We start from the raw sequence: 11,178 nt of genomic DNA, 5'->3' as shown, positions 1-11,178 counted from the left end.
TGGAGGTCGTTTCCTCACAGATTCCCAGAATTCCCGGGATGAGGTCACTGACTGCTGCATCACCACCTCTCCTCATGCGAGGCTGGACCTGGTGCGGCTCTGAAGAACTGTAGTGTTTGAGGAGGACGCTTCTGACGGAAGATCAGGGGAGGATCACACTCTTGCTGAGGAACATCTCTAGGAATCAAATATTCCTTAAACCCTGAACTAATTCTGATGCCAAGGAAAGATGAGCCTCATGATTCGACATGAATGTGACAACATGACTGCAGTCCAAGGTTCTGTTCCCGTTACATAACCGGAGCTCATGTGGACTTCCTTTTCCTGCACTTCCTCCCCACTTCCTGGTTCGCTAAAAAAAGGGTGTTATTGTCCATTTTTTTGACCAGTGAGACCAGAACTGGTGTGTGCGCGCCAGCGGTGGGGGGCGGGCTGCGAGGGGGTCTGTGGACCAAGAGGCCTTGAGGAGGGCTGATTGATCCTCTCTGGGCTCCTCATGCGGCTCTGATTAGTCCTGATATGTGCAGCGCTGATGTCATCGCAGCTGTGAGACAGACCGGGCCGGGCCAGAACTCCTCTGGTTCTGACAATCCGGCAGACTTCAGATACCAGTCACCAGAGTCTCTGATCAGTCCAAGTGAAAGTGAAGGAGTCGGATTTTGAGTCACAAGTGAGTGACCCACAGCCGAGGCTCTACAACTCCTCTGACACTCTTTAACTGACCAGTGACTGAATTTCCCTTGAGAGGATCAATAAAGTTTGATCTTATCTTATCTCAAAAATGTGAAGTCACTGGAGTTAACGGCTGAAACAGATCAATGCTCTCCGGTCTGTTACATCACCTCTCTGTCAAATAAATCTATAAAGTGAAAAACACACAGAGTGTCCTCAACCGTGCGCCAGTTCAGGTGTATTTTCAATAACAATCTGGATGTTCACGACATCAACATTACAGAATATGTTCCTGAGAAGCACCTGGGGAACAGAACCAGCGCCCTCCGGAGAAAGTGTGTCTGGGAACAAACAAGCTCAGAGCGAGTTTGGGTGGAGGCTCTGTCCTCGTGTGGGACGTCTCCACCGCATCCGGGTATTATTCTGGGTCGTTGACCTTTCACCTCGAAGCATCTCAGGAGTTGATCAACAAACGTTTGTTTGATGATGAAGTCGATCAATGACTGTTCACAGCTCCGTCACTAATCCTCTCATCTGCCGTGATGACACCGTTAACATGTGAAAAGCGCTTCAACGAGATTCAGTCTAGTCAGGCTGGCGCTGACGAAGAAACAAAAGAAAGTGATTTGACTCTGTCATAATAAAAGCGACTGGGCCATTCGCTTTCTTGAGTTGGACGAAGAAATCAGTCCAGTTTACATCGGAGCACTTTTAAGTAGCCACACGCGCGTTTGCAGACTTTAAAAGGGACACAAAGGCTGTTTTAGCTGAAGGGCAGTCGTTGTGTGACGCATTACTTTGAAATCCAAAGCGGATGCAGTTGGCTGTCGGCGCATGAGAAGTCTCACTTGGGATTGAGACCCGCGACGGTGTCTGCAGGCGTTAGAAAGGGCGAGAGTCCCGCGGCAACCGGAGGATTACTGGAGGAGACACGCTCGCCTCTTCAGGAGGATGAAGGAACCAAGGTACGAATCCAAGCCTCTAACCGTGTTTTGTCGCGAGTATTTTGTTTGATTTATTTTATTTTCCTTGTTTTTTTAGTCGTAAAATTGCTGAAACTACTGACTCTTTCTCTAAATAGCCTGAAAGCTTTTAAAAAATAAATCGTCCTCACTAGCATTCATGAATAACATTATTTTTTTTTTATGTTGTGCCCGTGTTAGAAAGTTTTAAAGGCGCTATTTCCTGCTCGTTCCCCCCGTCAACATCAAGAAGTCACCTAACTAAGCAGATTACAGCGGCAGACTGAGGTGGTGCGTTCATGGTGTTCACCAGACTTGAGCTCACTCAGAGTTGGAACCGTGAGTGACTAGTGTACACATGAGTTTGACTGGAGTTTAGGTGCCGTCACACTAACTTGATTTGGGTGAGGTGGAGATGAACACCTGGAGCAGGTGCAAACTGGGTCACACAAGCGGCTGAAACTTCCTCAGAGCAGCATGATGTTTACTACTTCTAAAAACGTTGTGTTCATCCTGTTGTCATTTATTGAAGTTATTTCCATTTGAATTGGTGTTTGCGGATTCATCGCTGGCGTCTACCATTTGTGGTCAATCCAGAATTGAATAGTATTTCAAGATCTTGGGGGCCACACTTGGCGGCTTGGACGGAGGTCTTCAGCTCCCGAGCCTCAGGTTTGAGACAGGAGACGGCATTGCGCCACATTCCACTCGTGCTTGAAAGTGTGACCTGAACGACGACACATCGACTTGCGCTGGATATTTAGCTGTAACTGATCATGGCTTCTTGTTTGAAGCATAAAGTAAATGTATAAGATAAATCATTCTTTATATGTTACGGCAATATACAAAAACTTTGTGTGAGAATCTTGAGTCAGAATGTTTACTCGCAGGCTACTTTGCGAGCGACAGTCCAATTTCAGCGGCCCTCTCAGGGAAACTGTATGTGTCCGTAACGCAGTACAAGTGTGAGTAACTAGTAAGGGTGTTAGAAAATATCGGTACGTTCAAATATTGTGATACTTGATTGTGTGATATTGTCTTGATATTTAAAGTTGTTCAAATCAATATTTAGTTCACAGATGCTTGGATATTCTATTAGCACATGGATCAGTGAAGCAATAACAATACATTTGTTATAGCTTTATCTGATTTTCCCCCTTAAAATAAATGATGGTTCTAGAGTATCACAATATATTGATGAACGTAGAGTATCACAATACATGGCAATGCATCGAGTCAGCACTGCTGTATCGGGATACGTATCGCGAGCTCCCTGCCAAAACACAGTAGCGCAGTAGATAGTGTTGCTACACCCTAGTCATCATGTATATGATCCAATACCTGCACCGTGTTGCTCGACTTATCGACTCTGTAACAACCATGTATTTTGTGTGGAACAGCTTTTGATTTTGGTGAGACAGAGCTGGTGAAAACAAAGTCTCGATCGGTGATGGTTCATGCTAACCGTCAGGGGGCGTGTCTTCGACCCTTCCCCGGCCTCAGAAATCACCAATCACGGACTTCAGTGTCTGACTTGATTTCCGCGGAAGTGTCAGCGTTATCTCAGCAGTCGAACACGCGTGCGTCGATCAGAAGCTTGGAGCGTTTCCGAAGTTCTGTTTTTTTCAGGCGGTTATATAACTTGAGTTAGAAAGAAACTGCTGAGAAACTTTGTTGAAGTTTTATTACCGATCTCAGCTCTGTCTTTCATAATTGTTTACTTTGGGATAAATAGAGAGTTGAATAACTTCCCTGCTGACTTGATGGGCTTCAACTGAATCACAACCAGAACCGGGAAGATATGTTCCACTGCTGCCATCGGTGGAACAGTGAGAGGACACAGATGATCTCACAGTTGCATAACACACACTCTCTCTCACACACTCTCACACACACACACACTCCTGGCTCCCTCTTATCTGTCAGGTGTGGAGCAGTGTGGGTTCCTCTGCTTGTTCCTGGCATTAATCACATGTGTTTCACGAAGAGCTGTTTCCCATTGCAAGTGTCAGAACCTCCTCACGAGAGATGATTCACCTCCTCGGCTCACTTCTCTGAGCCAACCTTCCCGATTACAGGGATTACAAAATCAAGTCTGAAGTCATAGAAACTAGGTGATTTGAATAAACATCTTCAATGTTGATGCAGATGTTCTGAGAGAGTTGTGCGACATCTAGTGGTGGATTGAAGAGAAGCAGTAGATGATGAGTTTCCCATCGACTTCAGTCATCAGGGAGGGACTGAAATCCTGGCATGTTGATTTGGGAGGAGGCCTGGGGCAGACCCAACTGGGACCACCTCCCTGATCCCTCCATGAGGAGGTGGAGGAGCAGATCCTTCTGCTTGTTTGTCTACTTCTTATTGCCTGTCGGTGATATTTTGTCACTGATAGTCCTGAGTCGGGAAAGGTCCCTCTCACCTCTGACCCCCTTTGATGAAGATGAATGTGCTTCCATCCCCGTCTTCAGTATCCTCTGTTCTGTCCGCTGCATGCCCCCTGGCCCCCCACACACATTTGATCTGTTCCTCCCTGGAGGAGAACGTTCTCTGAAATTCCAACCCGGGACTGAAAAGTCCCGACAACTGACATCAAGAAGCTAGCAGCAAGTTCGATTTGAGCAGAACTGAGTTGCACGAAGTGGAAGCCTCCTGCAGGACCTGACAAAAATAGGTTCCGCGGATCACCGAGGTGCCTGGCTGCTCAGGTGTCAACAGATTAAGGGAGTTGTTAATGAAACAAGGACGTAATCTGACTTCAGAGTGAAGCTAAAACTGTTGCATAAAACAAACAGCTGCGTCTATTAATAATGTGTGTTAATGTTCTTAACGCTCGCAGATCTGATCCAACAACTGCTGCTATTTTTGTCGCCATCTTGTTTAAGACTGTGCTGTTAAGTTCTGGAGCTTCAAAGCTGCTGAGAGTGGAGATCCACCTTCGCTCTCTGTTTGAACAAGACGCCCAGATAAGTCATGTCCAACCAGGAATCTGACCTGAGGAACTGTGTGCCCCAGAGAGCGACAGCCACTGGCATCTTACTCTGCTGCACTTTTGTTGTTCCCCTTCCGTCCTGAACTTTGTGTCACCCGTGTGATAAAATCTGGAGTCATAAAAGAGTGGAGATTAGCTGAGCTGCGAGGGCTTGAACCTCAACGTGACGTGTCATTCTGCAGCTTTTAATAATTTACGAGGAGCTCCTGAGGAGACTTGTAGGTCTCCTCTGTGCGCCTGATTCTTGAGGAGCCAGGACGCCTTTCTAGCTGTGGTTTTCAGGTTGTCCGTGGTGACCTGGTGAATATTCTGCAGCGGTGGGTCGTTGTCCTGGGAGAAAACATACCCATAGAGGATTTTAGACTCTTTGCCTTCTTGAAGGTGTCAGAACTTGGGGTTGAACTTTCTCATTGCCACTTGTTGCTTTCTGTCGACTGTGATCCCAGTTGGATCAATGATGGTGCTGGTTCCAGCCTGCCATGTTGCCGTGAAAACCTTGACTTCCGCTCCTCCTGGAGTCTCACCGCCATGGCTGAAGACCCTCAGCTGGGTCAGTATAATGACCTTCTCTCTCTGTCCCACCTTGTCCTTGATAAGCCTCTCGGATGTTCAGCTTCATGTCTTCGGATCATCATGCTCTTCTCTCTGGTCCAGGCTTCTAATCTCCACTCCAAGCTTAGCTAACGGCCATTAGCCCTCCGTAGTGAAGTTTCCCTTACGTCAACGTGAGCTGACGTGGAGACTCCTACTGGCCCCGACCGACGCCATCACTGTCAGTCTTGCAGCTTTCGATCCTCCCTCTCTGCGGTTCCACGTGCTGCTCTGTCTGTCAGCCATCTGGTTATTGAGGGTGTATGTCTGTTGATCACAAAATACTTTTGAGTCCAATAAAAATTCCCTGCGTGACCGATCAGGCTTCAGGTCTTGGTTTCCCTGCCGGGGTCAGTTCCCGGGTCTCATATGTGGGTGTGAGAATGTCCCTGAGGCGCCCGCTATCGCCCGAGAAGAATGGCGCTGTTGAGCCTCACAAGCAGCAGCATGAGCAAGAAATGAAATACGACTTTTAGGTAAAATGTCAGGAGCTTCCGTGACAGCTGATGGTCTCACAAAGAAGGCCTGTGGGATTTTTCCAGGAACATAACTCTGTTGCGGATCACTCGACACAATAGCAGACACACTCATATCCTCGTCTGCTGATGTCACTTTGAGCTTTGCTCTGGGCATTTGATGCTACTACTTACACTACTGCTGTTCATACTAACACTGTGGATGATATATATCTGTGTATATAGGTCAATGGCTTATCTACTCATGACACTCCAGCAAGTGACTTGGACCTGCATTAGCGGTGTTGTTAGGCTGTAAACGCAGTTGTTGACAGGATGTTTTTTTTCTGTTTACTTTTGACCTTGAAATGAGGTTGGTCGAAAGTTGTGAGTCGAAAAAAGTTGTCCTTGCAACAAAAACAGGAAATTATATGAGTGGGCAAAAAAAATGTAGCAGGTCAATGACACCGGTCAATACCACGCATTATATCAAGACGTTCTGGAGATGAGGCCACTTCTCCAGAGATGCTGCTGAAAGAAGCCACTAAAATAAAAGAGGAAGCTGCTCTTATCATCATGTGACTAGGTTTTTGACCAGTCACAGCAAGGGTGTTTCATGGGTCTTTAATCCCAACATCACCATCAAGGCTTCAGTGCCGACCCGGAAGCTCTGAAGCTCCGTCTCGTGTCTATCTCTCGTCCTGATAGGAGGTCGGTGTGAACGTTCACACAAGGGCTTCAGATGCTTCAGTGGTTTGATCACACGGAGCGGTTATTCTCCCTCCACGAAGCTCGTCTTTGGAAACATTGTTTTTTTAAATCCCGTTTTTCAAGTCACTCAGTGATCGGTGAAGTGAGTTGATGGTCGGCACTCGGGTCATTGATCTGAGCGACCGGTTGAAGCAGGAACGGTTGACGAGTGCCAGGTGACCCAGCAGACAGATGAAATCTGACCCGGAGAGACTCCGTCCGGAGGTCCGGGGGTCAGTCTGGGATGCTGGACCAGATGTTGAAGATTCTTCACTGCTGAGCTGGACGAGTGTCAGCTTTGTTTGAAGCAGCTGGCGTGTCCTGAACAACTCCTCTCGATCGTTTGGAAACACATGGTTTGTTATTACATCAGAAGATGAGAAAACTAAACTAGTTTTAGGTTCAACAGAAGGGTGCGGTGAGCTGTAGCCAGTGAAACAGAGAGTCTGTTGTCTCTGCTCAAGGACACAAGTGGTCTCGTGGTAGACGTCTGGCTTCACAGCGTCCCACAGCGTTGTGGGAAATCAAAAGGCAGCGTAAAGAAGTGATGATTCCACAAGTTATTTTCATCTTCTCACTGTGGACCAAGTCACATGCTCGCAGGCACACACACTCTCTTGTGGTCGGATTGTTTTCTTGGTTTCGTCGTGTGGAACATCCGGTGCCTTGTCTCAGGCTTCATGAAGTGAAGTCACAAGGACAACGTCACAGCTTACGTTGTTGTTTGTTCCCCCTGAACCACCACTGTGAGTCTTCTCCGGAGTCATTGCCTCCCTCCGGCCTGCTCTGACTCTAACAACAAACGCACTTCACATTGCTCTCACCATTATGTAACTGTTTCTTCATCAAAACATCTCTCTGAGCTGGAACCTTGTGGAAGGCCGACTCTGGTCTGTCTTTCACAGCACCTCTCCTGTTGCATAAGACTGAGTCAGACACTACAGGTCTGCTCTTTTTTGTCACGTGCTTCTTACGGCACTTTTCATTTTGTTCTGGAGTCACTGAAGTTTAGTTCCGTGCAGCAGTCTCAGTAGTTGGCTCAGGTGGTCGTAATGACATGAGCGGGTGCTTTTCTGACTTCATGTTTTGTTGTCTTCTTTCATGTCCGTGTGAGCTCTGATACTTGAGGGGCCACCAGACCACATCCCATAATACTCTAGTCTGTTGTTGAGCGAGGAATTTGTGACACACACAGGACTGATCACAGACTCACAACAGACAACAGTCGCACTAATTTCTTGTAATTTGGGGCAGTCAGAGCTCTTAGTTGGATTCTTGACGTGTTTTCTGTGCTCTGGTTCACTGCATAGAGCCCCCTCCTCCTCCTCTCTGACTCCTCTCTCTGGTCTCTCCCCAGATTTTGATGTCACATTCCCGACGTTTCCTCCGACAACCAGCCCGCCAGAGATCATTTTCTTCATTCCCTGCTGCCTCCCGTGGCGGGATCCGGCTGTTTTGCTTGGATATGGAAAGAGGGATCTGATCTGAGGTCAACCCTTCCTCCTGGCCCCCCCTCCCCACGGAGTCACATGTCAGGGTGAGACTCTTCTCAGAGCGACCTACATTCTCCCCGAGGAGACTGGATCATCAGAGCAGCTTCAAGGAAGAGAGTCAGCGAAAGTTTTTCCCGGCGAAGGTGGTGTTGGATTCTGGAGTTTTCTTCCTGGAAATGCCGGCAAAGACCCCCATTTATCTGAAAACCACGACCCCCAAAAAGGGAAAGAAGCTGAAGCTGCGGGACATCCTCTCAGGTGACATGATCAGCCCCCCCCTGGGTGACGTGCGACACAGTGCTCACGTGGGTCCTGAAGGAGAGGGTGACATGTTTGGGGACGTGGGCTTCCTGCAGGGGAAGATGGACATGCTGCCCTCCTTGGCTCGGGTACAGAACGGACATGGGCGCTCGCTCAGTGTAGAGGGACCTGCCGGCGGCTACTCTCCCCAAAACAACTCCAACGGCTTCCACTACCGGAACAAGACCACCATGTCACTGCCGGTGTTCATCGCCCACGAGCAGGCCCCGCCCAAGCCCCCCCGCCTGCACCTGGACAACCCCTCACCAGCCCGTCTGGCAGCTCAGAAAAGGCACCCCCAGGGGGCGGAGGTGAGCCACAAAGCTCAGGTCAACGGCCACGTGGACCACCAGCAGCACCCCACCCTGTCGTTGTGCGAGAATGGTGTCGTGGGTCGCCTGGCGTCTGAGCCCTGCCGCGACATCTCCCTCTCCCCAGCCGTCGGCAGGCTAGTCCCGTCGTCGGGCTCCTTCTCCGAAGTGTCCTCGGAGGACTCGCTCTCTGAGACCTGCGGCCCTCTGGATGTTCACCCGGGCCTCAGCCTGGATTCAGATGCCGGCCTCAGCAACGAGGACCTGAGGAGTGAGCGCTGTGACTCCCCCTGTGCCCCCTTTCTCCTCACAGCCCCCTCCAGCGTGTCCCGCTCGGACTCTATGGCGGGGCTGAACCTGGACCTGGGACCGTCCATTCTGGAGGACGTGCTCAGCATCATGGACCGCTACAAGAAGGTGGACAACCGCTGTGAGCTGTGAACCAAACTTCCTGTGGAGGTCCCCCTGTTAGAGACAGTCTCTAGAACACCACGACCTGCTTGAGGTGACATGCTGGAATCGAGCGAGGAACTGAGACTCTGCATCACCCATCTCAGAACTTTGTGGAGAACTAGGGAGTCTGAAACAACAAACTAAGAGACTAACTGGATGCAAGACGACGTTCTCACAAGTGAACTTTGAGTTTGGATTTCCTACTGACTCGTGATTCCTCAGAGAGACGATGACGATTGTTGAGCTCGGGAACACTAGAGCTCAGCACATCGTAGGAAGCCGCAGCTGGAGGTCTTTATATGGTTCCATGCTTTGTTATTTGACACCTTTGATTGTGATGAAATATTCAACATATATACTGTCCAGCAGCTTCTCACCTCTTGGAGTCGCTCGGCTGCTGACTTAAGGCTGGTTCGTCCAGTTCCTGAGCCGGTCTCTAGAATCAACCACAGTTTGGAGACAAGTTATTGCCCCAAATCAAAACAACCTTCAAGATTTCATTTGAGCTAAATATTCTTTTGTCAGTCAGTTTAAAATACAGGAGGTTTTCGACCAGCAGGGGCCAGGCTTGACAATATGATGATTCAGAAATGTGATAATTAAAGTGGACTTGGGTTAAAGTGACACGGAGCTCCCTGTGAAGCTGCCACAGACGTCACGTTGGGGGATTCCACTGGGTGCTGTTGTTTGGAGATAATGAAAGACTGAAGGTGAGAAGAGGTGGGTTTAGGTTTCCATGGCGACGGCACGTCCACGCGCACCTGCACGGGCTGTGACTGAGTTTTGTTTCTGTTGAATTTGAAGGTCATTTGTGGCGACAGCTGAGTGTGGATGAAGTTTCCTGGGAGGAGAAATGTACAGAGGAAATAGCTTCCATAACACTTTTAATATATTTGCTACAGCAAATCATTACTGCTACACTAAGTTCAGTTGTATTAAAGAAGTAAAATATATTTTCTATCATCTACTTTTGATTCTTTGTTTACGCCAACATGAATATTGTGTTCATTTGTGTGAGTTAGGTGATTCAAAATCACGGCTCTGTGAGGTGCACTCAGCCTCTCTCCAGATCATCCCTGTCTGGCTCGTAAATGTTTCAATAAAAACCTTCACAGACACATCATCTCTCTCTGACAGTTCTTTCAGCGACTTTTTCCATTTCAGTTTTGGGAGTGAGGTGGTGATGGCAGCAGAACCGCCGGCGGGTCTTCTTCAGGTGGTGAAAGCTTCAGCTGAGCTTCTCCACCAGTCAGATCCCGGGGCTGTTCCTCAGACACTGTATGTTGTGCGACTCTTCACAGACTCACTGCATCATTTGCCTTTTTAAAAAGTGCTTAACTCATTTATATTCACCGAAGAAGAAGAATCATTATTTCATATACTGATCACTTTAGGCATATGAGTGAGTCATTAGTAGTGTTCATTATTATTGTTTTTACTCTTAGTTATAGTTTCAAATTCTCAGTCTCGATGAAATTAAGTCATTCAGGTCATTTCTGTTAGTCACGTTTTGGTCAACACGCAACGTTTTAGTCAAGTGGGAACTCAAGCTGTTTTATTGGAGTTGAAGTCTCTACATTTTAGTCTCTTTCTTTTTATTCCAGAGGTCTTTTTTATTCTTTCCAGTTGACTTGTGTTCCACAGTTAGATACTATTAAATGTCTGGATGCAACTTTGCCAAAACCATCTCTATCCATGCCCTTAATGGCCAATGTAACATGAAAGTATAAAGAAAGTAATAAGTGCATTTGCTTTCCCCTTTGCATGGTCCCGTGCTCTTAAGGAAAACAAAAGCACGCACTAAGGAAGTTTTCCATACTTCCCATGTAACGCATCAGAACAGTTCAACAGCTTGCGTTTACTGCCTCCTGGTGGAAAGTAGTTGCTATCGCAAGACAGAGTCGCACTAAATGATGTATCGCGTGAAATACCCCAGTTCCTCAATCATTTAAAGCTGGTGTGGGCATTTAGTTTAAGGGGCCACATTATATATAGTAGGAGTAGTGTGAGGGACCAACAAGCCAAAAGCCCGAGCGACAGGAGGGGACGACTGTCTCCGACACTCGGACCCGCAACATCGGGTCTCCTCAGGGCTGTGTTCTCTCTCCATGGCTCTTCTCTCTGTACACTAACTGCTGCACCTCCAGCCACCAGTCCGTAAAGCTGATCAAGTTTACGGATGACGTCACCATCATCGGGCTC

The 11,178-nt window shown here is 48.0% G+C and overlaps 1 protein-coding gene across 1 annotated transcript; it reads left to right on the top strand.

Annotated features, from left to right (window-relative positions):
- Positions 1-1,565: 1,565 nt before the first annotated feature.
- Positions 1,566-10,087, top strand: zgc:154093 (uncharacterized protein LOC777623 homolog). Its single transcript, XM_053872681.1, has 2 exons — positions 1,566-1,637; positions 7,777-10,087. Exon 2 carries the CDS (start codon positions 8,089-8,091, stop codon positions 8,962-8,964), a length of 876 nt encoding a protein of 291 aa, XP_053728656.1. The 5' UTR covers positions 1,566-1,637; positions 7,777-8,088; the 3' UTR covers positions 8,965-10,087.
- The last annotated feature ends 1,091 nt before the right edge of the window (positions 10,088-11,178 follow it).

The sequence above is a fragment of the Synchiropus splendidus genome, chromosome 8 (genome assembly GCF_027744825.2).
Source record: "Synchiropus splendidus isolate RoL2022-P1 chromosome 8, RoL_Sspl_1.0, whole genome shotgun sequence".
Taxonomy (NCBI): Eukaryota; Metazoa; Chordata; class Actinopteri; order Syngnathiformes; family Callionymidae; genus Synchiropus; species Synchiropus splendidus.
Note: the sequence above shows the minus strand (reverse complement) of the source record. Positions and strands in the feature narration are given on the sequence as shown.